General features: G+C 52.2%; 1 protein-coding gene across 1 annotated transcript in view; it reads right to left on the minus strand.

Moving 5' to 3' along the window:
• sfp7 (sulfate transporter7) overlaps positions 1-27,765 on the minus strand; it is a 67,887-nt gene that overhangs the window by 14,990 nt on the left and 25,132 nt on the right. The window contains exons 5-13 of the mRNA NM_001319700.1: positions 27,304-27,369; positions 27,082-27,189; positions 21,016-21,123; positions 20,866-20,931; positions 20,349-20,409; positions 20,107-20,234; positions 15,762-15,803; positions 15,423-15,539; positions 15,276-15,327 (exon numbers count right to left, since the gene is read on the minus strand). Coding sequence (NP_001306629.1) covers positions 15,276-15,327; positions 15,423-15,539; positions 15,762-15,803; positions 20,107-20,234; positions 20,349-20,409; positions 20,866-20,931; positions 21,016-21,123; positions 27,082-27,189; positions 27,304-27,369 — 748 coding nt within the window. The remainder of the gene's footprint in view (positions 1-15,275; positions 15,328-15,422; positions 15,540-15,761; positions 15,804-20,106; positions 20,235-20,348; positions 20,410-20,865; positions 20,932-21,015; positions 21,124-27,081; positions 27,190-27,303; positions 27,370-27,765) is intronic.

The raw sequence follows: 27,765 nt of genomic DNA on the forward strand, positions 1-27,765 counted from the left end.
CTCGGAGGAGGTAGACCTGTGAAGAAGCAGCTCGTAGTCGACGGTGCCCCGGAGGTAGCAGAGGAGGCGCTTGAGAGCCGCGAGGTGGGGCTCTCGGGGGTCGTGCATATGGAGACAGACCTGCTGCACAGCGTAGGAGATGTCTGGCCTAGTGAAGGTGAGGTACTGAAGGGCACCGGCAAGACTCCTATACCCGATGGGGTCCTCGACTGGGTCACCCATGGCCTCAGAGAGCTTCGCCTGCTTGTCGACTGGGGTAGAGCAGGGCTTGCAGTTAATCATCTTGGCCCGCTCCAGAATGTCAAGAGTGTACTGCCGCTGGTGAAGGAGTCCTGAGGGGCGAGGCTCAGCAGTGACCCCCAGGAAATGGTGAAGCACACACAGATCCTTGACCGGAAACTCCCGCTGAAGCGCGTCGACGAGGCGGCGAAGGAGTGACTGACTGGAGGCGGTGAGGACAATGTCATCCACGTAGAGGAGCAAGTAGGCAATCTCTGCTTCATGATGGTGGACGAACAGAGACGTGTCTGACTTGGCCTCCACGAAGCCCAGTGTCACCAGGAACGTAGCCAATCTGGAGTGCCACGCCCGGGGGGGGCTGCTTGAGGCCATAGAGGGACCTGCTGAGTCGGTAGACCATGTCAGGACGAGAGGAGTCCACGAACCTCGCTGGCTGACAGCAGTAGACGGTCTCGGTGAGGGCGCCGTGCAGGAAGACGTTCTTGACGTCGAGCTAGTGAACTGGCCAGGAGCGAGCAAGGGCTAGCCATAGCAATAGCACCGTGCGGACGGTGGCCGGATTCACAACCGGGCTGAAGGTCTCATCGTAATCGACTCCAGGGCGCTGAGTGAAGCCCCGAAGAACCCAGCGAGCCTTGTACCGCTCCAGGGTACCATCGGTCTGCCGCTTGTGCGTCCAGATCCACTTGCCGGTGACGACGTTGGTGCCGGGCGGACGGGGCACCAGATCCCACGTCTGGTTGGCGACGAGCGCCGCGTACTCCTCCTCCATCGCCCGACGCCAGTGGGGGTTTAGCAGGGCGGTGCGAACAGAGGAGGGTACCGGAGAAACCTGCAAGTCTCCGGTCGTGGCCGCCAGGACTCGAGGCAGCAGGGTACCAGCCGCGTGCCGCGTCACCATCGGGTGGACGTGTCGTGGGTCGTGGTGAAGGAGCGGTGGGTGGTACACCGGCGTCTCGACACGGGCCACGGCAGAGGTGTAGGTGTCCCTGGCGGGGATTGGGCCACCGGCAGTGTCGCCGGAGGAGAGGGCACTGATGGGGACAGCGGCAGAGGTGGCGACGGCGGCGGTGGTGATGCAAACCCCGACGGCGACAGCCGGCGCTGGTAGACCTGCACCGGCTGGGCGAAGCGGGCCGGAGGGGTCGGTACCGACGGCCCCGTAGGCGGTGCAGTCCCACCACCCTCGCTCGGCCTGGGGGCGGTCGGAGACGGGGCTCCACGGAGAGGCAACACCACCGTAGGCGACACTGCCGGACCCGAGCAAGGCACCGGGCCGAGAGTAGGACCGACAGGCGGTGATCGAGTACCTGCAGAGAGAGGAAGGATAGGTGGCTCGACCACCGCGTCAGTCGGAAAGAGAGTGAAGACGTCAAGGTAAGGGTCGGAGGAGGGTGGTGTGGTGGTGGAGTAGGGAAATACGGACTCATCAAACAACACATGGCGAGAGATGAGGACCCGGCGAGAGCAGAGGTCAAAGCAGCGGTAGCCTTTGTGGTCCGGGGAGTACCTGAGAAACACACAGAGGGTGGAACAGGGTGCTAGTTTGTGAGGAGCAGTGGCAGCGGTGTTCGGGTAGCAAGCACACCCGAAGACACGGAGGTGGTCATAGCGAGGAGGGATACCGAAGAGTGCCTGGTGAGGAGTGGGGGCCGGGCACGCAGTGGAAGGGAGACGGTTGAGGAGGTAGGTAGAGGTGTGGAGGGCCTCAGTCCAGAAACGTGCCGGTAGGTGCGCCTCGAGAAGAAGAGTGCGGATGGTGTCGTTGGTCGTGCGGATCATGCGCTCATCCTTGCCGTTCTGGGAGGAGGTATACGGGCAAGACATCCGCAACTGCATCCCGTGGGAGAGAAAGAAGTCGCGGGAGGTGGAGTTATCAAACTCCTGACCATTGTCACACTGAACGGCCTTAATGGTGAGGCCAAACTGAGTGGACACCCAAGCGAAGAAGTGGCGGAGGGCGAGAAAGTCTCAAACTTGACACGCAAAGGAAAAGTCCACACATAATGAGAAAAATCATCAAGCACCATAAGATAGTATTTGTAGCCTGACATACTGGTAATAGGTGAAGTCCACAAATCGAAGTGTACAAGATCAAATGCATGAGTAGCATGCGAGGAAGAAGAAAAAGGAAGACGAACATGGCGGCCTAACTGGCACGCATGACAAAGATGCTCATCATGTGATCTAGTACATGGGATAGTGGCACTACGAGTAAGTTGCATCAAGGCATCGCGTCCGGGGTGACCAAGGCGACGATGTCAGGTGGTAGAAAACGTGACGGCAGCAAAAACAGCAGCTGTGTCAGGTGACGAAGACGAAGATGTGGCGTGTGGAAGCCGAAGGGTGTAGAGGGGGTCGGTGCTGTCACATCTGAGTAGGGGGCGCCGAGTTGCCGAGTCCTTCACAGTAAGACCAGAAGAGTCAAACTCGACAGAACAAGAATTATCAGCAGTAAACCGACGAATAGAAAGAAGATTGTGGACCAAAGAAGGAGCGACAAGAACATCGGGAATGCGAAAAGAGCCGGGAGGGCCGGCGGCACCCACAGATGTAACAGGAAGACACAAGTCATTCGCCACCATGATGGACGAAGGGAGAGAGGAAGGAGGGCGAACAGAGGTGAGTATACCAGGGTCGGGGTGGTGTGGTAGGTAGCACCGGTGTCCGCGATCCACTCGGGACCCATCGGCGGAGTCAGAGTGGGAGTCTGGAAGGCAGCCAGGGCGGCCGCGTCCCAACCAACCAGCCCGGACGGTGGAGTAGCCGGCAGCGTGGGCCACGACGAAGCGGCAGGTGTCGAGGTCCAGGGCGACGAAGAGGCGAAGGCGAACCCTGGCTGCGCACCAGCGAACATGGCCGCCGGGAGACGAGCCTCAGAGCCTGGCCCCTGGAACGGCCACATGGAGATGTGCCCTGACCACGGGTGGTGGAAAGTGGGCCAAGGCGCACCCTGCTGGGGTCCCGGCGTCGGTGCGTTGCCACGGGCACCACCACCACGGCCATCACGGCGGCGACGACCACCACCGCCCCCGCCGCCCATGCTTGGCCCGAGAGGGCGAGGGCCAAGGGCAGACTGAGACGGAGTAGGTGGACGGGTCGGGGTGAAAGCCGCCAGTGCTGTCGAAGAGGACGAGGACCCCATGCCGGAGATCGAGACAGCCTGAGCACCCAGAGTGATCTCCTCGAGGGCGAGGTCGTCGCGGACCTGGAGGAAGGTAGGAAAGGGGCGCTGGCGCATGATCAACGACCGGAGGTGGGTGTAGCGATTGCCGAGGCCGCGGAGGACGTTGAGGACTAGGATGCGGTCCTCCACGGGGCAGCCCAGATCACCAAGTGAGTCCGCCATGGTCTTCATCTTGCGGTAGTACGCACTGACACTGAGGTCCCCCTGGATGAAGGTGCGAAAAGCAGCGTCGAGGCGAAGAGCCCGGGCCTCGGCGTTGCCCATGAACTGGCCCTCGATGGCAAGCCAAACAGCCCGAGCGTGAGGAAGGTTGCGGAGGAGGCTGTGGAGGTCAACGGAGATCGTCCCCACGATCCAGGTGAGCACGATGCTGTCAAGGCGCACCCACGCGGCAGTCGGCGCCACGCCGGTGGGGTCAAAGAGGACGTGTTCATCCAGAGCGTAGCGGCGATGGATGAGGAGTAAGTCCCGCCAGCGTGCGTATGACGGCGACTCGGGCTCCAGGACGACAAGAACCATCAGGCGAAAGTTCTAGACACTTCCAGCCTGAAGGTGGAGCCGAGCCACGAGCGGGTCAACCGTGTCATGCTAGAGCACCGTGGGGATGGTGCGGGGCCTGGTTCCGACGGTCGGGACACCGTACACGCCGCCCACGGTGTCAGAGGAGGTGGCCCCGCCATCGTGGGTCGCAGGCGAGGCGAGGAGCTATTCCGCCGCGGCAATCTGAGCAGCGATAGCGTCGGCGGCCTCGCGCTCCCACACGAGGGCCGCTTCCCGCAAACTGGCCTGTCGCGCAGCGTGCTCCGCACGGGCAGCAGTGAGGGCGGCGCCGGTGTATCCTGGGTGGGCGACCGGTGGAGGAGGCGGCTGATCGACGACCATCGACGGGGGAATTGGCGAGGGAGGGTCCTCCGGACCGGCAACACCCGCGGGAATTGCATCCGCCACAGCCGCAAGGGCCGAGGCGGTGCCCGCAGCTGTGAGGGCTTCACCGGCGGCGGTGGGCCCAGCCCCCCACACCGACCCGAGCGCAGGGGAGGCGGGCACGGACCCCCACGCCCCTGCCACCAGCGCCTGCGCACCTGCAGGGGAGGCAGCGGCGGCGGCTGGGAGGGGGTGGGGACGGGCCAGGAGGCACGCCCACGCACGACGGCCGCAGCAGCGGCAAGAGAGGCGGTGACGGCGCGCCTGCCAGGGGAGGCGGCCCGCGCCCAGGAGGAGAGGGGAGGGAAAGTGGAGTGGGAGAGAGGAGGCTGCTCGCCAGCCATGGGAGGGTCACTGGCGTGCAGGGGCGCGCGGCTCCTTGGCTGGCTGGAGGCGCGGTGCGCGAACCAGAGCCGCGGGAGAGGGGCGCGCGCAGCCGGGCGCAGGGGGCGGCGTAGATTCCTGGACGCGCGCTAGGTCCTGGCGGCGGCGGCCTGGCACGCAGGGGCAGGTCTGGGGGAAGACCCGCGCTGGGGGCAGACCGGCGGCTCGGCGGGGGACAGGCCGGCGCGAGGCTGGAGGGGCGGACCGGTGGGCACGGAGCTGGAGGGGCAGACCGGCGGCTCGGCTGGAGGGGCGGACCGACGGGCGCGGAGCTCTCCTTGGGGGCGCGTCTGCGCGATGGATCCGGTAGCCGCAGGATCTCCAGGGGCGGCGGCGGCTGCAGGGTTGGGAGCAGCCGGCGGCTGCAGGGGTGGGAGCAGCCGGCGGCTGGGGTGACCTAATTTGGCTCTGGTACCATGTTAGAGGTAATAATTGTATATTATTAGGGCTAACCCTAGAGGGTAGCTATATAGTGTTTGTACATGGGCCACATGGGCCTAGCCACATGGGCCTAACCCTATACTCTAACAAAAACTCTAAAGTAATCAACCTTAGGTTTGTTACCGGTGAGAAGCTCGTAGGCAGCCTTCTTGTAAATCTTGTGAAGATAAAGGCGGTTGATTGCATGACAAGCTGTGTTGACCGCCTCTGCCCAAAAATTGTCAGTTTGATTGATGTGGAACGCCATGTTGCTTCCCTGCTTGACATGCGCTACATACCTTATTTTTCTCAAACATAACATTTGTTAGTCCAATAATGTGATTATCCTTTTGAAGTTTGGCCAAGTTCCTCATGCCAACATGAACTAGCCGGCGATGCCAAAGCCAGCCCTTGTCGGATTTTGCTACTAAACAAGTCTCAGGCATCACTCTACTTGTTGTGAAATCAACAAGATAGTTTGCCCTTCAAGAGACCTATAAAAGCAACAGAGGAATCCTCCCTTCTAAGAATCTTCACATCAACATCAGTAAATAGGCAATTATATCCCATTCCACAAAGTTGTGAAACGCACATCAAGTTATAGCTTAACGAATCAACTAACAAAGCATTTGAAAGTGACTGGTGGTCGGAGATAGAGATGTTACCAACACCAATCACTTCACTCTTGTCACTATCTCCAAATACAATTTCTTGTGGTTCTTGAGTTAGTTGCAGGGAGTGAAACATGTCTTTCTCTCCGGTCATGTGATTTGTACATCCACTGTCAAGCACCCAACTTGACCCACCGGAGGAGTAGACCTGCAAAACAAGTTTAAGCTATGCTTTTAGGTACCCAAATTGAATTGGGTCCTGTAGTGTTAGTTATTGGTTTGGGTACCCACACACTCCTTTTCATAACTTTTCTCTTAGTGTAGGCACCCACATATTTTACATCCAGTTTTCCTGAATCCAATGTCAACATATAATCACAAAGATAAGAATGAGAAATGGGAGCTCTAAACTTTTCTCCACTTGTTGAGACCGCATCCTTCATCTTGTCCTTTGTGTAACTCAAGTTTACCTTTGCTTGAGTTGACTTGTCATTTGAGGAGTGAATCCTCCACAAGGCATCATACAGGATGGTTCCCTCTCTGAACTAGGGGGATCTCCACCCTTTATTGAAAAGCAATTCTTGAAGCTCTAGGTTTCTCTCCTTTTCAAGGATGAGCAAGTCTTCTTGACCATCAAGAGTTGTTTTTCTTTTATCTAGCTTCTTCATTAGTTTAGTGATTACATTGTATCCATTTAAATCAAATTCTTTAATTATCTTATTTTTCATAGCAAGTTGTTCTTCATCATCATTAATAAAGTCATCATTAAACAAATGTACCTTGTCTTCTTTTGTCATGAGGCAAGTTGGAGTGTAGGAGTCGTCGTGAAGGTTGGTGAAGAGTTGCGAGCTTGAAGTAGATTGGATGGCGATGTTTGCCACCTCTTCCTCTTCTTCGGAGCTAGAACTTTCTTCATTGGAGTTCCATTCTTCACCAATGTGGGCTTGGCCATATTTCTTTTTCTTGAAGTATCCTTTGTTCTTGCCCCCCTTTTTGAACTTATCCTTTTTGTACTCCTTGGCTTCGTTTTCCTTTTTGTTTGGACAATCCGCTATGAAATGACCGGTTTGGCCACATTCATAACATGCCCTCTTCTTTCCTTTTCATTGATACTTATCATTTTTACTAACAAACTTCTTGAAGGTTTTGATGAACATAGCTGTGTCTTCATCACTTGAACTATCTTCATCACTTGATGTTTCGACCACTTTCTTTGTCCTGTGATCTTTGTTCTTCTTGGAGGAATCTTGTTCATTTGAGATCAAGGCATGAGTGTCTCTTGTCTTGATTGGAGCTTCTTCGGACTCATGTTGTTAAATCTTAGCAAATAGTTGGTGAGGTGTCATTTCCTCATAGTCATCACGGTCCCTTATCATTTTGCTAGACTTTTATCCTTTTCTTTGTATGCTCTCATAAATAGTCTAGTGACCTTAGAGTCACTCCAATCTTCACTTCCAAGCACTCTTATTTTGTTGACCAACACCATTAGCCGGTCAAAGAGTGATTGAAGTGACTCACCCTTAGTCCAATCATATCGTGCAAGCTCATCACTTGAACTATCTTCATCACTTGATGTTTCGACCACTTTCTTTGTCTTGTGATCTTTGTTCTTCTTGGAGGAATCTTGTTCATTTGAGATCAAGGCATGAGTGTCTCTTGTCTTGATTGGGGCTTCTTCGGACTCATGTTGTTAAATCTTAGCAAATAGTTGGTGAGGTGTCATTTACTCATAGTCATCACGGTCCCTTATCATTTTGCTAGACTTTTATCCTTTTCTTTTGTATGCTCTCATAAATAGTCTAGTGACCTTAGAGTCACTCCAATCTTCACTTCCAAGCACTCTTATTTTGTTGACCAACACCATTAGCCGGTCAAAGAGTGATTGAAGTGACTCACCCTTAGTCCAATCATATCGTGCAAGCTCACTCTTCAAAGCTTCAATTCTATGTCTCTTAGCTTTGGGGTCTCCTTCATGTGACATTTTGAGAATGTTCCAAATGTCACGAGCATCCTCTCTTCCTTGGACTTTCCGGTACTCTTCCGGACAAAGGCTTCCTTTTATTATGCTCACCGCTTGAGCATTGCGGTGCACTTCTTGCATCACTTCCGGAGTCATCTCTTCTCCTTGGGCGAGCTTATGCATACCTATATTGACAATCTCCCAAAGACTACGATGTACACCGATTAAATGCGACTTCATCTTATCGGCCCACTCGTCATAGTTCAACTCACTAAGAGTTGGTAACTTTCCAAGTGGAGCGGAAGAGAAGTTGGGAATAAAATTTCTAGAATAATCAAACTGAACTTTATTGAACTCGTTAGCTTTACTTTTGGTGGATGATCCTTCGGTGGTGATACTTAACTTGCTCATCACCCTTGACACAAAAAGTTCTACCAAATCATCATTGTATTCAAATTTTCTCTTTCCTTTGTCTTCTTCGGCCTTTCTTCTTGATTCTTCTTCTTCGGCCCTTTTCTTAGCATCTTCCTCTTTCATTTTGAGGAACATCTTCTCGGCAATCTTCATGGCGAGGTCGAGGATCTTGGGGTCCACTTCCTCACCGGAAGATGTGATGAGGATTTCCTCGAGAACAGGATCCACATGGTCCCTTTGACTAGACATGATCGTTTCCTCACGCGGTTAAGCGTAAAACGAGGTACGAAGCTTTGATACCAATTGAAAGTAGCCTAAAGGGGGGGTGAATAGGCTAATCTGAAAATTTTCACAACAAACATCGAAAGATTGTTAAATACACAGTTCAACTGGTGCAGGCCGGTTCAACAGCTACGTGCGCAAGTTGAACCACTCTAAACCAATCCAACTGTTTTATAAACTTTAGACTATAATCTACTCGAAAATGTATTTCGCGAGTCCTTTTCAGAAGTGAAGTATAACTAAGTTAGAATGTGAAGATGAATATATAAAGATTATTTCACTTGTAGATCCATTCTACGGGAAAATCTATATGTCAATCTTGTAAGTAAAAATATCTTAAGTTAAAGACAAGCAAGAACACAAGACACAAGATTTAACCCGAGGTTCGGCCACACCACAAAGGTGTCCTACTCCCCATTGAGGAGCCCACAAAGGGCCGGGTCTTTTTCAACCCTAATCCTCCAAAAGCCGACAACAAAGGTCAAGGCAATCTCTTCTTATCTTTAGCTCAAAGAGCGGGTGATACAAACTTTTTGGGGTCGTCCACAAATTTGGAGACTCCCAAGCAACCTTGACCTTTGTGGAGACTCCAAATTTGTGGACGACCCCAAGAAGTTTGTATCACCCGCTCTTTGAGCTAAGATAAGAAGAGATTGTCTTGACCTTTGTGGTCGGCTTTTGGAGGATTAGGGTTGAAAAAGACCCGGCCCTTTGTGGGCTCCTCAACGAGGAGTAGGACACCTTTGTGGTGTGGCCGAACGTCGGGTTAAATCTTCTGTCTTGTGATTTTGCTTGTCTTTAACTTAAGATATTTTACTTGCAAGATTGACATATAGATTTTCCCGTAAAGTGGATCTAGAAGTGAAATAGCCTTTATATATATTCATCTTCACATTCTAACTTAGTTATACTTCACTTCTCAAAAGGACTCGCGAAATACATTTTCGAGTAGATTATAGTCTAAAGTTTATAAAACAGTTGGATTGGTTCAGAGTGGTTCAACTTGCGCACGTAGCTGTTGAACCGGCCTGCACCAGTTGAACTGTGTATTTAACAATCTTTCGAAGTTTGTTGTGAAAATTTTTAGATTAGCCTATTCACCCCCCCCCCCTCTAGGCTACTTTCACTTGGCAAGAATTCAAAGGACCTTCCTTGATGAATTAGTGTGTTGGTGTCATGTACGGTAAGCCGTACACAAGGCGCAGGCGCGCACGCGACATCCGGCGGGCAGCAGAGCGCGCCAAAAGTGCAGCAGCGCCACAGATGGCAGGCACTCAAGTTTAGGAAAGCAGCAGCCACTTATGGCAAGGGATAAATAGGAAAGTATCAATTTGGCTCTTATGGCAAGGAATAAGTAGGAAAGTAGCAATTTGGCACTTATGGCAAGGAATAAGTAGGAAAGTAGTATTTTGGCAGGGAGGATAATTAGGGAGCTTGCTACATTTGTGTGGCCGCCGGCCCTATATATCCCCAGGTGCGCAGCACTGTTGAGGGCAATAAAGTATCAAGTCATTTCCCACCTCTCTCTCTCTCAAGCCTGCGGTTAGGAGGAATACTCCTACCGGAGAAGACGGCCGAAGGCTACGAGTTACGTAGCCGAGGCCCGGCGAGTCAAGGGTTCGACGCTCTTGACAGCTTGGTATCACGAGTCCGGAGATCCTTGCCTCACCCAGTCCCGCCCACCGATCCACTCACCACACCACCATCCCCGACCACGCCCACTAGCGGTTCGCCATCCTCGATCCACATGGCCGAGCCCACTTTAGTCGACGTCATCGAGATGATGAAGGCCATGCAGGCCGACATCACCAGGCTGAAGGAGAAGTCCGATTCCTCCTCCTCAAGCGGCGCCTAGCCCGAGCGTCATCGCGACATCGATCGCCCGCCAAGGTTCCAGAAATGGGACTTTCCGCGGTTTGATGGCAAGACCGATCCACTCCTCTTCATCAACAAATGTGAGTCGTATTTTCGACAGCAGCGTACGATGGTGGAGGAGCAAGTGTGGATGGCCTCGTATAACCTCGAGGGCATCGCACAGCACTGGTACATACAACTACAGGAAGACGAGGGCACCCCATCCTGGAGCAGATTCAGGGAACTACTCAATCTGCGTTTCGGGCCAGCCCTCCGTTCAGCGCCGTTCTTCGAGCTCACCGAGTGCCGACGCACCGGCACGGTCGAGGAGTACTCCAACCGATTCCAGGAGCTCCTACCCCGTGCTGGCAGGATGGCGGAGGAGCAACGCGTCCAACTCTACACCGGCGGCCTGCTGCCACCGCTCAGCCACGCAGTACGGATACTCAACCCCGGCAACCTCAACACTGCTATGAGCCTAGCGCGGCAGGTGGAGCAGATGGAGCTAGCCAAGATCCCGGCACCAGCCAAGACAGTGCCGCGCGGCATCCTACCGCCGCCACCGGCGCGGCCAGCGACCCAGGCGCTACCGGCGCCACAGGCCCCCTTGGCGCTGCCAGCGCCGCCACTGGGCACAGCAACGGGCCGTGGCGACGGCTCCAGGCGCTTATCTCCAGAGGAGATGGCGGATCGGCGCCGCCAAGGCCTGTGTTTTAATTGTAACGAGAAATATTCTCGTGGCCACAACCGTTTTTGCAGGCGCATTTTCTTCTTGGATGGCGTCGAAATTGAGGAGGCCGAGGCGGAAACGGGTGCCGCGGAGACCGACGCTCCCTGTTTCTCCCTCCAGGCCGTGGCCGGGGTCGCGCCAGGGGACACCATGCAGATCGCCGTCACCCTTGGTTCGGTCTCCCTGGTGGCACTGCTCGACTCGGGAAGCACCCACAATTTTATATCCGCAGCGGCGGCGCACCAGTCGGGCATCCCCATCCAGCGCAGACCCCGCCTCACGGCCATGGTGGCCAATGGCGAACGGATCACCTGCGCGGGCGTCCTTCGCAATGCGCCGCTCCACGTCAAGGGCGAAATCTACCCGGCTGACCTCTTCGTCATGCCATTGGCCGGGTACGACGTCGTCCTCGGCACACGATGGCTTGGGGCGTTGGGGCCAATCGTGTGGAACCTCGCCAATCGCCGCATGACGTTCCAGCGCCAGGGGCGCTCCATCTCCTGGACGGGCACGCCCAGCCCCAAGGAGCCCGCGCTGCGCGCCACCAACGGGACGGACGCACTACTGGAGGCCCTTCTCGCCTCGTTCGGGGGGCTCTTCGCAGCTCCGATGGGTTTGCCCCCCAAGCGCGCCCACGATCATCGCATCCTCCTCAAGCCCGATGTGTCACCGGTGGCTGTCCGGCCGTACCGCTACCCGGCTGCACACAAGGACGAGCTGGAGCGGCAGTGCAACGCCATGATTGACCAGGGGATCGTGCGACGCAGCGACTCCCCATTCTCATCGCCCGTGCTCCTGGTCAAGAAGCCCGATGGCTCGTGGCGCTTCTGTGTCGACTACCGGGCCCTGAACGCCCTCACCATCAAAGACGCGTTCCCCATCCCGGTCGTGGAGGAGCTTCTCGACGAGCTCCACGGCGCCAAATTCTTCACCAAACTGGATCTACGGTCGGGCTATCACCAGGTCCGGATGCGGCCAGAAGACGTGCACAAGACCGCGTTCCGCACACATGATGGCTTGTACGAGTTCCTCGTGATGGCGTTCGGGCTCTGCAACGCCCCCGCCACGTTCCAGGCACTGATGAATGACGTGCTGCGGCCATTCCTCCGACGGTTCGTCCTGGTATTCTTTGATGACATCCTAATTTACAGCAGCACGTGGGCCGATCACCTCCGCCATCTACGGGCCGTCCTCGAGGAGCTACAACGCCATCAGCTGTTCATCAAGCGTTCGAAGTGTTCTTTCGGAGCACCATCTGTCGCCTACCTCGGCCACATCATCTCGGCCGCAGGGGTGGCCATGGACCCGGCCAAGGTGACTGCCATTCACGACTGGCCGCCGCCGCGCACGGTCCGGGCTGTTCGAGGGTTCCTCGGCCTCACCGGGTACTACCGCCGCTTCGTCCACAACTACGGCACGGTGGCTGCCCCCTTAACGGCCCTCCTCAAAAAGGATGGCTTCGTCTGGGATGACGCGGTCATGGCTGCCTTTACGGCGCTCAAGGCAGCCGTGTCGTCCGCCCCTGTCCTCGCCATCCCAGACTTCGGCAAGCGGTTCGTGGTGGAGTGCGATGCGTCCTCCACAGGCTTCGGTGGGGTGCTCGTCCAGGAGGGACACCCGGTCGCGTTCTTCAGCCGACCTATTGCACCCCGCCACCGCGACCTCGCCGCCTACGAGCGCGAACTTATCGGCCTGGTCCAGGCCGTCCGGCACTGGCGGCCGTACCTATGGGGACGGCACTTCATCGTCAAGACGGATCACTTCAGTCTCAAGTATCTCCTCGACCAGCGGTTGGCCACGATTCCCCAACACCATTGGGTGGGCAAACTTCTGGGATTCGACTTTACGGTCGAATACCGCTCGGGCGCCACGAACACCGTCGCCGACGCACTATCCAGGAGGGACCCCGACGAGGGCACGCTGATGGCCATTTCAGCACCCCGTTTCGACTTCATCGAGCGCCTGCGCCAGGCACAGGCTACGGATCCGGCCCTCGTCGCCATCTACGAAGAGATCCGCGCAGGCACGCGCGCAGCACCATGGTCCATCATCGGTGGGATGGTCGCCATGGAGGGGCGCCTCTATATCCCAGCCACTTCACCCCTACTACGGGAGATCGTGGCCACTGTACACGATGACGGCCACGAAGGCGTCCACCGCACCCTGCATCGACTACGGCGCGACTTTCATTTTCCCAACATGCGTCGTATTGTGCAGGAATTCGTCAGGGCGTGCGGAACGTGCCAAACATACAAGTCAGATCACCTATGTCCGGTTGGTCTCCTACAGCCCCTGCCGATCCCAGATGGGGTGTGGTCGGACATCGGCATAGACTTCATCGAAGCTCTGCCCCGCGTGCAAGGCAAGACGGTCATTCTCACTGTCGTCGACCGTTTCAGCAAGTACTGCCACTTCATCCCACTGGCGCACCCATACACGGCGGAGTTGGTGGCGCAAGCATTCTGCGCCGAGGTGGTGAGGCTGCACGGCATCCCGCAGTCCATCGTCTCGGACCGCGACCCCGTCTTCACGTCGGCCTTCTGGAGGGAGCTAATGGCCCTGACTGGAACCAAGTTGTTCATGTCCTCCGCTTTCCATCCGCAATCCGACGGCCAGTCGGAGGCAGCCAACCGCGTCATCGTGATGTACCTTCGCTGCTTCACCGGCGACCGACCCCGACAGTGGCTCCGGTGGCTTCCATGGGCGGAGTACACCTACAACACTGCCTACCAGTCCTCGCTCCGCGAGACGCCATTCCGGGTGGTCTACGGCCGCGACCCACCGACCATCCGGTCCTACGAGCCGGGTGACGCACGCGTGCCCGCGGTGGCGCAGGAGATGGAGGAACGGGCCGCCTTCCTCGACGACGTTCGCTACCGTCTCCATCAGGCGCAAGAATCCCAGAAACGCGCCTACGATCAGCATCACAGGCAGGTCGTCTACAACGTCGGTGACTGGGCCCTTCTTCGTCTCCGTCAACGACCATCGGCATCCCTGCCACGTTCCACCACAGGCAAGTTGAAGCCCCGCTACGTCGGCCCCTACCGTGTCAAGGAGATCATCAACGAGGCAGCTGTACGCCTACAGCTTCCATCCGACGCCAAAATCCACGACGTCTTCCATGTGGGCATCCTTAAGAAGTTCGTTGGGGCGCCACCAACGGAACCACCTGCGCTCCCGGCCACACTCAACGGCGCAGTGGTGTCCACACCTTCCCGTGTCTTGGCGGGTCGCCTGGCTCGCGGCATTAGGCAAGTTCTGATACAGTGGCACGGTGAACCAGTGACGTCTGCAACCTGGGAGGATTTCGAGGATTTCCGGGCAAGCTTCCCCGCTTTCCAGCTCGAGGACGAGCTGACTTTCGAGGCCGGGAGAGATGTCATGTACGGTAAGCCGTACACAAGGCGCAGGCGCGCACGCGACATCCGGCGGGCAGCAGAGCGCGCCAAAAGTGCAGCAGCGCCACAGATGGTAGGCACTCAAGTTTAGGAAAGCAGCAGCCACTTATGGCAAGGGATAAATAGGAAAGTATCAATTTGGCTCTTATGGCAAGGAATAAGTAGGAAAGTAGCAATTTGGCACTTATGGCAAGGAATAAGTAGGAAAGTAGTATTTTGGCAGGGAGGATAATTAGGGAGCTTGCTCCATTTGTGTGGCCGCCGGCCCTATATATCCCCAGGTGCGCAGCACTGTTGAGGGCAATAAAGTATCAAGTCATTTCCCACCTCTCTCTCTCAAGCCTGCGGTTAGGAGGAATACTCCTACCGGAGAAGACGGCCAAAGGCTACGAGTTACGTAGCCGAGGCCCGGCGAGTCAAGGGTTCGATGCTCTTGACAGTTGGGCTATTGCTGGTGCTAAAAATCTAGGGTCACTTTGTTTAGTTTTTTTTCTCGAAACACGCAGGAGAACTTCTCCCCATTATATATTAAGCAGAGGAAAAAGAGGTCTAAAGAAGACCAGGTACAAGCCTGCTTACGGAGGCCAATACCAAACATAAAGAAAAGAATCCATCAAAAAAAGAAAAGATACCTTGGGGGCTAGAGAGAGAAGACTCTTATATCGGAGTTGACTATAGGAGCCTCATGGACCATATGAAACTATTAGATGTGTCTTCATATACTTAAACATATATATGGAAGAAACACCCCCACCCTCTCCAACACCCACATTGGGTGTGGGTGTTTTCCATGACTTTGTCTTTGTACACTAATGATTTGTGATCAAGGGAGGTATGGCACAATTTAGCTGACTAGAACCAACTCTCATACCTATATGTGGATTTGCTGACTCATGAATCACAAAGGCCAATGAGAATGCAACCTAAAAAGAAAAATAATACAATTAAAAAAGGAATGTTTCTTTCATGACAACGATAAAACTATGATAAACTAAAAATAGATGACTTGTGATTTTACCCCAACAAGGACGCCAATCTCAATGCCAAAAACTAATGTTGTGATAAATGTGATTGCCCATAAAAAGAAATCTTTCTTATCAATAGCCCACAAGAAGATGGCCTCTTCATAATCTACCTGAAATTAGAAACTGATTTCTATGAGAAATCAAATGTAAAATTGTTTATATCACAACACAAGGTTTAAATACTACGAGAAGAGATACAAAAGAAACTAGGGCATTTATAATTTAACTAAGGCCGCATTTTACAAAAACACCATAAAGTTAGAACAGACAGTAAAATGATAATTTTATTCTTTGCAAAATTAGTATGCAATAAGAAGTCAAAATGCCCTTACCAGGCCAGTAACAGCAGAAATCACAATTGCAGCCAATGCACACTGGAAAAAAGATGACATAAAATCAGCAAAAATGAGTATTCTGGATTATATAATTTATTTATCATAGTAAACCTAAATGAAGTTGATCATACTAAAAATATGAACATTTACACCACACAGATGTGCAGCGGGTGCTGTCAGAGGCAGATTTGAGCCTAGGGGCTAGGGCCACTAGGGTTGTGGCCCAAAAATTATTTTATACCCCCACTATTTTTTATGGCACGTGTACCAAATATACAAAGTGGCTCTAGATTTAGTCTATCAGAAAAGCCCAACATACATGTGAGAATGAGAAAAGAAGACTTATGCCGTTGTCGCTCGCCTCGTCGTAGTGCCCATCCTTCAAGCCACCTCCCTCAATCTTTTGCTCCGCTCGAACCCTATGGTCTAGTCTATCAGCAGCGATGGTGCTCGCTGCAAACTTCGGTAGTCAGCACTCAGCTGATCGAGCCATCCACGTGCCATAGCAACTCCATGGTCGTTGCACCGATATTCCAGCACTCCAGAACGACACAACACTCCACGGCAATCTAGCACTTCGGCGCAACACGACACTCCACAGCGCTGAAGAAGTTGGTCAGGCACCATTGCGCCACACGCATGAGCAAATCTGCCACATGAGGCGGAGTTGCTGACTGGGCCCCTTTCCCCCTTAGCACAGACAACCAACACATCAAGGTAATCTAAAGCGGATGTTTTGGACACCCGTCATCTGGGCATGGTGGTTGGCGATGACGGCAACTTCGCACGAAGGTGGGTTGACCACTAGATACTCCGAGGGTGGATCGAGGAAGGGAGAGCTCTTCAAATGGCACTCAACCTCAGCAAGTTGTCGGATGAGGGCATCTGTAGCGGTTCTTTCTTGCTCCTAGACAAGGGCTATGACTCGTTCCCGCTCTTGGGCAGCAGCCACAGTAGCCTTAGCAGTCATGAGGGTCACAGCCATTGTGAAGTGGATAGTCGCAACGTTGGGATGGCGAGGATCAACCAGCGAGGTGCAAAAGGGGAAGCAGGCCTGACGCGCCAGTACGAGGCGCCAAGGGCTAGGGGCTGTACCCAGGCCGCCAGCACCAGAGGTGGCGCCCAGGACAACAGGGCCCAGGCTAACAGCGGTAGGCCCCCGACGGTGCCCAAGCAGCCAACCCTAGGGATGACGCTGAGTCTCATGCCTAGGTTGGTGGCGGTTAGGTCGGTGGTGCCTAGGCCCACACCAAGACTGGCATGGCCTAGGCTAGCGGCGCCCAGGAAGGCGTGGCCTAGGCCACCGCCTGCAGGGTCAAGGTCGCCAGGCCTAGGGGCAGGAGGGGCCGGTGGAGGCGACTTGAAGGTGGTGAAGACAAGGGTGGCGGCGAGGGAGAGGGCAGGTCCAACAGCCACCGAAGCCCAGGCCCAGGGGCAAGGGGGAGGAAAACTGAGTGGCAAAATAGCTAATTTCTCGAGGGAAGAGCCAGCAGGAGGGGAGGCGTCGAGTGTTCAGCCAACAGCCCTAGGTCCTCGTCAGTGATGGCCGGGAGAGAAGGTTGGTGACCTACAGCTCGATAGTATGTTATCCTATAGCTCAATATTATGTTAGAATGAAAACCCTAATACATTAAAAGTGGGCTGCAGTATTACATATACTTTTTTTCTTGAATACGCAGGAGGTCTGCGTATTTTTGTATTAAGAAGAAAAAGGGATGGAACCCATTTACACACCTAAGACAACTCCTCTAGACGGAAGAAAGAGAGAGTTTTAGCGCCAGCCAAACGCCAGCACATCATCTCCTCCCTAGCTGTCGAAAGGGCGACCTCAACACTCGGGCTACAACCATCAAACACACACATATTCCTGTGTTTCCAGATCGACCATGCACCCAATATGACCAGCGAGTTGAAACCATCCGACAAAGGCTTGCCCACCACCTCGGCACTCTTCTCCCACCAAGAGTCAAAGCAGTCATTACCTGTAGAGGGACAGAGCACCTGGAAGTCCCCTGACCGAAGGAAAAGGAACCAAAACTGCTTTGCAAAGCTGCACTCGACCAATAAGTGATTAATAGTCTCATCAGCCTGGTCACAAAGCGGACAACAGTCGGGATGATCCATTCCCCTCTTAACCAACCTGTCAGCTGTCCAACATCTATCATGCTCAACCAGCCACATAAAAAATTTCCATTTCCCTGGTGCCCAAGTCCTCCAAATCCGTTCAGTCGGCCCAAACTCAACAGCTCCAAGGAGAAGAACCTAGTAGGCAGAACTAGAGGAGTAATCCCCCGACGCGCTGAACTTCCAAATATGCTTATCAGGAATCCCAGGTTGAAGAACTAAGCCCTCCAGCAAGTCACAGAGATCCAAAACATGTGCAAGCGCCTAACTGAAATCGCACCCCTTATATCAGCCACCCAATTAAGATTTGTTAGAGCATCTTTTACCTGCCTTTTGGAAGCGACACGCTTAGGGACATGCTCAAGGACCACAGGTGCCACCTCACCGATGCATCTACCATTCAGCCACCGATCCTTCCAAAAAAGGATGTCATGCCCATCACCAAATTGAGACACAACTGCAACATTGATCAAGGCTTCCACCGCTCCACAGGCCTGAGCAGGGAGGACCGACCAAGGCTTAGAGTGATCGGTTCTTTGGAGCCAAGGCCACCTAGCTCGAAGCGCCACGCTCAAAAGCCGAAGATCAGTGATCCCGAGCCCACCCAGATCTTTAGGCCTAGTAACCTTACCCCACGCCACCAAACAGTGACCACCATTGGCTTGTTTTCTTCCTTTCCAAAGGAAACCTCTTCTTACCTTGTCAATAGCTTTGATGGTCCAATTAGGGAGGTCCAAAGCCATCGCAGCATAAATCATTTTTGCTGTGAGAACGAACTGAACATAGACAGCTCTTCCCGCTTTTGTCATCAGGTCGGCCTTCCAACCCGGGAGCACATTAGCTGCTTTGTCCACCAATGCCTGTAGTTGAGCCTTTGAAAGCTTTCCCAAGGACAGGGGCAAGATATTGACACGGGGAATCTGAAATGGGGCAGGGGAGAGAAGCTTGGACTCGCATCAAATCATCTTCGGTACAACGGATGGGGAACACACTACTTTTCTGGACATTGGTCTTGAGCCCCGAAGCTTCCCCAAAAAGCCGAAGGATCTCCAGGACCAAATTGATGTCTGAAGCCACCGGCCTAAGAAAAACCACAGCGTCATCCGCGTAGAGAGAAAGCATGTGATTCAAAGTCCCAGATGATAGCTGCTGAAGTAACCCTTCATTGGAAGCCTTTTGAATGAGCAAGTTTAGAACATCCATAACCAAAATGAACAACATAGGGGAGAGTGGGTCGCCTTGCCTTAGACCCCTTTGGTGCGAAATGATATCCCCAGGAACGCCATTAAGCAAGATTCTTGTGGAGGAAGTAGCCAACAGCCCACTAACAACATCACACCAAATCTGCCCAAACCCCATCTTCCTCAAAACCTCAATGAGAAACGGCCATGACACCGAGTCAAAAGATACTCTAACCCTAATGGGACACATGGACTAGGTTCTAGGCCCATAACACACAGACACACACATACAGTCTAACAATGAGAAAAAGGGATAACGACGATAGGTGTGTCAAATTGTCGATTGAGGGACGCCTTGCACGATTTTGAGCAAAAGGGGTTAGGATCAAGGAACAAAACCCCATATGATACCATGTAAACAAGATTGATTTGTGGAATTGATAGGTGAGAGCACATGTTACAACATATAGAAAGAGAGGATGCCCAAGGATTAAGATTTATATGAGTAGAACTAATCCAAGCCATCTAAGCTTATCTCAAAACAAATCTAAACGTCCTAGACTAATACTAACAGCAGCTCAGGGTGCTAGGCTGAAGCCCATCGACAATAGTATGTCCTTATGTTTCCTGAACTAGGTTAGACCCTCTTAATATGGACTTGATTCGATAACCCAGTTTCTGCTCATCGACATAATGAAGCAATCCTCTTAATATGGACTTGATTTGATACAAATTGCTAAAAGAAAGGGCAAACCCAATGTCAGAGACTCCTACATGAGTGAAGTCTAAAAAGGGATAAACCGAGACAAGCCTTGCCCACAAATGCAAAGAGACTGCTTCAAACCCGCGACTTAGCGGCTCAGTTAGACAGCTCTCACCACTGCACCAAACCTGCCCTTCTCGATACAAATTGCTAAGGGTTTTCAAATTGGAAGATTTGGTAGATGAAATTAAGGGTTTCAAAATGGAATAAAAAATACAGTACCAAAGCTTAACCTTAAGGAAAAGGTGCCATAATGACATATAATAAGAATTACCTGGGGTATATCAGTAAATAATGGGGTCATAAATAAGAGAGCACCACCAATGATTATGCCCATTATGATTCCAGATAACCCAGTTTTTGCCCCACTTTCATGATTCACTGCTGACCTAGAAAAGGAGCCTGCATGAACCAGTAGTTTAGGCTTGTAATATTTTGATCTAGCAACTAAGACAATATGCAAAAGACTAACAAAGGACTGGGTTATTTATCACTATATAATGTTAAATATTTTACCTGTGGCAGGATATGCAGAGAAGAATGAACCACAGATATTTGCTATTCCCAGACCAAATAACTATAACAAAGAAAACATGAGCGGAACAGTTAAACAAGCTATATTACAAGACAAAACATGCAATCCTCAATACAGAAGTACATATTCCATGTCCTTCCCTAAACCTATTTATTATCCAATCATGGTACCTAACTTTATATAGGCTAAAATTCTTAGTTAACAATTGAGACAAGTGTGTGTTGTCAAGTGAACAAGATGCATAGAAGCTAACATTTGATTCATTAGATCTTGGCATATTAACTATTGCAACCTACTAAGTTAAAATCTTCCTGATGATACATTGACTACCACTGCGGAAGAGCTTCATCCCACAACACAAAAAAATGTGCCTGAAAATTTCATTGTTTTGTCGCATACCATGCAGTGATACAAATAAAATTACATGTGTACGAACAATGTTTATCAACTTGTAACAACTGCAAAGAAACACTAATTAGGCTAGTAAATGATGCTTGCCTCTTTGTTAGAGTCCAACTCATACCCATTCTTCGCTGCCAAAGCTTTAGCAATACCAACAGATTCCTGGAATGGTATGGTAAAATACTTAATGGAGAACCTGGGAAGACCCTGTGGTATTTCTCACCAAAATAGCAACAAATTTCTCACCAAAATAGCAACACCAGTGATTAGTACAGCAGTTGGCACAAGTGACATTAGATGCTCAAATCCTTGAGGAATGGAGAACCTGGGAAGACCCTGTGGTATTTCACCAACCTAAAGCAAGAGAGAGAGAATTGCTTGCGTAGTTGGCCATCATATTGTGTGTTGTGTTTTGATATAAGCATGGAAATAATAATAAATTGAGTATTTTTTATGTATAATTCTAAACAATCCAAAAAACACATGAGCTTCAGTATATTTAATAGAGCCCACTGCACAATAAAACTTTAAGCTTAATCATTGTTGTCGTCTTCCATTGTATCTAACCAGTACGTTGCACCTACAGCAGAACATAATATTGAGGTGTGTTGTCTCCTGTTAGGTTCTCTCTATTAAGTTGCATGCACCGATCAATTCAACCCAATAGCTTAAGATGATAGAGAAAAATGGATAATTCACTTATATTCCAACACCGCTCACATGGTGGCTCCCTTAGGCTGTGGAATAAAAGTGACATTTATTTTATTTAATTGCACTAAGATTCGAACTCAATGCCTCTGACTTTAATCGCATATTAAGTTGCATACACCGAATAGTTCAACCTAAAAGCTTAACTTGATGGATGGAGGTGGGCACTGGAAGGGGACACTGCAGTCTGCCACTTCGAAGACCAAGAGACCAAGTTGTTGCGGAGGAAGATGCAATAGTTAGAGGTAGAACGCCGCTGAGCAGCTTGCCCACAATACCAGTGCCGAGCTGCAAACTAGTGTCAAGAGTGCCATTCACATAGCATAGGTTGCGCTTGATCAAAGCAAGATGTGGCTATCATGGGTCGTGCATGAAGAGGTAAACCTATTGAACAGCTTTGTGTCGAGGTGCAAACCAGTGTCAAGTGTGTCCTTCACATAGCATAAGCAGGGGCGACGCCAGGGGAGCAGAGGGGAACAATGTCCCCCCCAATCCTCACCTAATTCCATGAGCCAGTAATTTTCTTAGCTAATCACCATATAAATAATACAAAATACCTTCTAGCAGCCACCCTCAATCTGATTTGTCCCCCCTAAAATCAAATCCTGGCTTCGCCCCTGAGCATAGGTTGCGCTTGATCAAAGCATGGTGTTGCTTTCGTGGTCGTGCATGAAGAGATAGACATATTGAACAGCGTACACGGGGTCCGACCGAGTCGTAGTGAGGTACATGGTGAGGCTCTCTTAGCCATGTCGTTGGCCATAACGTAGTACTCAGCCTCAGTGGTGAGGTGTGGCTCCCACGGGGTGTGCATGTGATCGATGGTACCACAGAGGTAATGAAGATTCCACTTCGTTGTAGTGAGGTGTGACTCCCGCGAGGTGTGCATGTGGAGGCACACCTACTGCACAGCGTAGGCAATGTCAAGTTGGGTGAGGGTGAGGTATTGTATTGCCCTAGCAAGGCTGCGTTAGGCCGCCACGACACCAACTGGGTGTCGTCATTGTCGAAAACCTTCGTCTGGGTGTCGACAGGCGTGTAGCATGGCTTGCAATCAAACATGTCAACCTAATCCAGGATGTCGAGGGTGTACTGTCGTTTGGGAAGGAAGAGCTTGTGTGGGCATTGCTCCACGGTGACCCCAGCAAATAAAGGAGGCCCAAGTCCTTCATCACAAATTCCTATTGCAAGGAGGCGATGATGCGCTGGAGGTGGGCAAGACCGGAGGCCATAAGCATGATGTCATCGATGTAGAGCAGCGTCATCGCAACGTCAAAGGATGAACAGGGACGAGTCCGACTTGGCCTCGGCGAAGCCCAAAGAGACCAAGTAGGAAATGAAGTGATTGTACCAAGCCTGTGGTGCCTACTTGAGGCCATATAAAGAGTGGTTAAGCTTACACACCATACCCGGGTGAGTGGATTGGACGAAACCGACGGGCTAGCTGCAGTACACCGACTCGGTCAGAGTGTCGTGAAGAAAGGCATTCTTGACGTCCAACTTGTGGGCCGCCCTATCCCGCAAGAGCGCAAGGGAGAAGACGGTTCGGATAGTGGTGCGCTTCACAACAAGGCTGAAGGTATTGTCGTAGTCCGCTCAAAGGCGCTAGGTAAAGCCCCGAAAAACCCAATGGGCCTTGTCTTGATTTAGGTAACCATCGCCCATCGACCTTGTGCTTGTGTCGAAAGATCCACATGCCGGTGACCACGTTGGTTCCAGTGGAACACGGCACCAGGTCCCACGTGTGGTTTCCTGGTTGGCCAGCAAGGCCTAGTACTCCTCCATAACGCAAAGCCCGTAGGGGTCAATGAGCGCGCTGCCGACGAAGGGGGGTATTGGCGAGGGAGGCAGAGTAGTGGGGTCCGTGAGAACCAGTCGGTCGTCTGTTGCATGACCATCGGGTGGACGTGGCAGGGATCACGATGGATGGCAACCGGATGGTGCACTAGCGGCTGATCATGAGACCGGACTGGTGGACTGGGCCGCACACATCACTAGTAGACGTGGGCGGGATCGACGAAACGAGCCATAGATGTCGGGAAGCACGAGGCTGCACGTGGTGCAGCTGAGGGTGATGGTGTCGCACAGGGCGTGATCGAAGGTGACGGTTGGAGGTGACAGAGTCGCGCATGGCACGGTCAAAGTTGACGAGGCCTCACGGGGCACAGTTAGAGGCGGCGAGACCACGCCAGGCACAGTCGGAGGCGGTAGGGCCGCAAGTGGCGTGGACGGTGTTGACAAGATCGTGGGTAAAGAAAGGGGAGGGACAATGACAGGATCGACATCCAAGAGGGTGTCGAGGTCGGGACGTGGGGAAGAGCCAACAAGAGGAATGATGTCCTCGTATTATACCACGTGATGGGAGTTGATGACGCGGTGGGTGAGGAGATCAAGGCACCGGTTCCCCTATTGACCAGAGTACCCGAGAAAAAGACAGCGAGTGGATCAGAGATGCAAGTATGTGGGAGCGGTGCCAGAGGTGTTGGGATAGCATGCGCGCTCGAAGACGCTAAGGTGCTCGTAGGAGGAGGTCATGCCGAAGAGGGCAAAGAACGGAGTAGCCAAGAGTCTAGAGAGAATGTCATGACCAAAGTGGTCAAGACAACCATGCCAAGTGGAGGCAGAGGCAGCAACAGCGAGGGCGTAGGGTGTGGTAACACAAGATAAGGGAGGTGGGGCAGGCAAGCGAATAGGATATAGGGGGGCCGAGCTGTCGCATCGAGCGACCATGACACAAGTGGTAAGATCTCATATGGCGAGCCCCTAAGGATCGAACTCCACAAAAAACAGTGGTTGTTAATGGTGAAGCGACGGACTGAGACAAGGTTCTATATGATGTTGGGGGCTACAAAGATGTTGTTGAGGTACAATGGACCAGGAAGGGTTGGGTTACCTACTGAGGTGACAGGTAGAGTCGACCCATTACTACAATGATGAAAGAAGGGAAGGCGGGGTTGCTAGGATGGCGAAAAGAGACAGTACCGGGATCAGGAGTGGTGTAGTACGAGGCACTAGAGTCGGCAACTCAGTCGATGGGAGTAGAAGTGGGCTATGGTAACATGGGGTGCGAGGCGAGAGCAAGAGAACGCACCCACATAGCCTCCGGTATGGGCAAAAGAGCCACCAGTGCCGAGCAGACTGACGGCGAACATGGGCGATGGTGACAGCATGGCCTCTATTGTCATGGAGACAATCTCGACACCGCAGAACACAAACAACGTTGGAGCATGGTGGCCCTCCTAAACAGGAGCGGATCTACACCCCGGGCCACCTGGTACGTGGCCCGGGGTACGATCCATGTGATCCCACATAAATTTGTATTTAATCTAGTTTAAAATGGCTAAGATAAAAGGAGAAAAAAACTAGTAGTTTTGGCCCGAAGCATAAAAATTTCTAGATCTGCCCCTGCTCCTAAGGGTGGACGAAGGCCAGAGGGTGGCAGAGATCGACGCAGTCATGGAGAATTGGGTTTGTATCCCGATCAAAGACCACGAACATGCCCTAGAGAAATCACCTGTCGTGAAGGCATACACACACATACGTAGGGAGGCACGTGGACCGCGGAGGGAAGGACGGGCGTTAAGGGAGCAGGAGCAGGAAAGGAGAGGTCACCACCCACAGACCACTCGTGCCCCCATGTTGGGGGAGGAAGGGGGTGGCCAGGAGCGACATATGGGGTTTGGGCAAAAAGGAGCAGGATCTGGCCAGAGTGGCTCCGGCGCGAGGCGAGGCCAAAGACGGGCCCGAGCAGGTCACAAGAGCAGGAGGAGTCTAAGAAGGAGCTCGAGGTCAGGTGGTGGTGCCCGTGTTTGGAGGTGGAAGAGAGGAGCACTGCGGCGACGAAGGCGTCCGAGAGGGTGTCCGGCATTTGAGCCGATGGGTCGTGAGACATGCTGCTAAGCACATGTGGGAAGCGAGGGCAGGTGGCACGGCGAGTGCTGAAGGAGCACCGGAGAAGAGGTGGCGCGTTTGGTAAGGGGGTGGCGAGGCAGCGTTGAGCGATGGCCGGAGGCGTGCTAGCAAATCGAGGCGACGGTGCTGGCGGCCCGGCGGCTAGAGTAGTGGTAGGGGAAAGGGACAGAGCCGCCTGGCTACTGTGTGCTCAGCCCGACCGCGAGAGGGGGTAACATGGGCGCAGGAGCCCTTGGCAACTGCACACTTGGCCTAGCCACGTGGGAGGAGAGCAAGGGCATTGGTGCCCGCTGGGGAGGACCGACTGCTAGACTACCGGCCGCAGGAGCGCTGGTCGCAGGGGCGCTGGCCACGACGTCGGTGGCATATGGAGTGACGACTGCGGCGGGGAAAGGACCAGATGCCGCCGTGAAGACAAGCACGGGCATGAAGGTGTCAAGTTGGGGGGAACGATGACGGCCCAGCTGTGGGAGGTGGAGGGGAAGGGGAGGGAGGGAAAAGGGGTTGGTCGGGTTGAGTGCCATGGTCGGCGTCAAGGTAGCCCGGTGGCTAGAAGAGGGAGTGGGAGGAAAGAGAGAGGCTTGATACCATATTGCAAGAAAGAAAACCCTAACCGTAATTAGGGTGGGGTGTTGTATATATAGGACCAATGATTTCAAGTCGTCCGACCAATCGCGATTAGTCGCGATTAGTCGGGCTGGTCGGCTATTTGGGCTCGATTAGCTGGACGACTCGACTAGATAGGTTGGTCGTCCGACTAATCACCGATTAGGGCGACTAATCGCCCGATTACTGTTTCCTGGCCGTCCTGGCTAGGGTTTTGTTATTGGGCCATTTTCAGCCCTCTCCTCTCCTCTGTAATACCTAGCCGCCAAACAGTGCACTACGTCTCCTACTCTCCTCTCTTGCTAGCTCGACTGTTCCAGCCCTTATACACACTTGGTCGTCGGTGGCTACCCCTTCAGACCTACAGCTCACCGGCGGCTACATCATCAGTGTCTACACCACCGTGCCCCTTCCCCTGCTCGCCTGCTGCAGTCTCCACCTACGGCGACTATCTTAAGGTTCACCAGCTGCAGTCTCCACTCTGCCCCTTCCCAAGCTCCAGCAGACCTGCACCATTGAGGAGATGAGCTTGTCATCTCAAGGTCCCTCCTGCTCTCCCCCATCTCCCCCTTCTCTGCAGTTTTGCCAAATTAGTGGATGGTTGCTGGCTGCTCTAATCCTAAGCCTGTGCTAAGTAGTGACTTTCTAATTTATATAATGTAGTTGTATACATGTACATTTATATATATAGCTATATAAGTATAACTTTTTTATATATAGCTATATAAGTATAACTACTAGACTAGGACGACCAGGGAACGACTAGGACCGACTAGGAGTCGACTAATCGCCCTAGTCGTCGCCTAATCGCGACTAGTCACCTGGTCGGTCCTAGGGATCGACCAGGCGACTTGAAATCATTGTATAGGAGTCTAACAGTACATGGGCTAGGGCAAAACCAATACAACAGCAAAAGTAAACAAGTATTCTAACAGCAGTAAATAAGAGCAAAATTGTCATTTCTTCCCCTTGTTTGCCCATGGTGCTGGCCTGCTGGGTGCTAGTTAGCAACCATTGCTATTTGGTTGCAATATATTAGTCCACGCATACTTTATATCTTTTAGTCAAACTTCAAATAAAACTCACCACTGATATGGCTGGTGGATGAAAGATTTTCACAAAAATTGTTCCAAGCACAACAGCCGTAAGAGGACCAGAAACTCTTAGAAAATGCAATCTTTTATTGGATTTTCCCTGCAAGGTTTTAGGGTCACAAACAAGGAAAATGATCATAACATTTGGAGCTGGCTAAAACTATATTTAATAAATAAATAAATAAATAAATAAATAAATAAAACAGAAACTTACTGTATTTTTCATAATTAGAAGAATCGCAAGAAAAATTGATCCCATCACAAACGGAGGCCAGGAGAACTGCTTTGTTAAGTTAGTGAAAGTGTGTAAATCAAATATGAGAATTGATATACTAATTTGAACGACAATGGATTGTAAAGCATAAGTGCAGTTCACTGTAAGTTGAAATGAAACGTGATAAAAGTTCAAGCACAACCAAATTTAAAGTTTAGTTTCATTAAGTTGATTTAGTAATCAGGTGACGATACATGTGCCAAAAATAATGTAACAAATAGTGTCCTTGTTAAACAAATGCTTCAGTTTGCTACTTAGTTTTAAGTTTTCAAGTAAACATAAACATAGCGCCTATTCTTATTTAACATACACGTACACAAGTGGATTGTTGGAAACCCTAACCCTAACAAGGTGGGTTGTGTATAAATATTAGAAAAGGAGTACTGGTGAGGGGCTGTGAAG

The sequence above is a fragment of the Zea mays genome, chromosome 2, assembly GCF_902167145.1.
Source record: "Zea mays cultivar B73 chromosome 2, Zm-B73-REFERENCE-NAM-5.0, whole genome shotgun sequence".
NCBI classification, from domain to species: Eukaryota; Viridiplantae; Streptophyta; class Magnoliopsida; order Poales; family Poaceae; genus Zea; species Zea mays.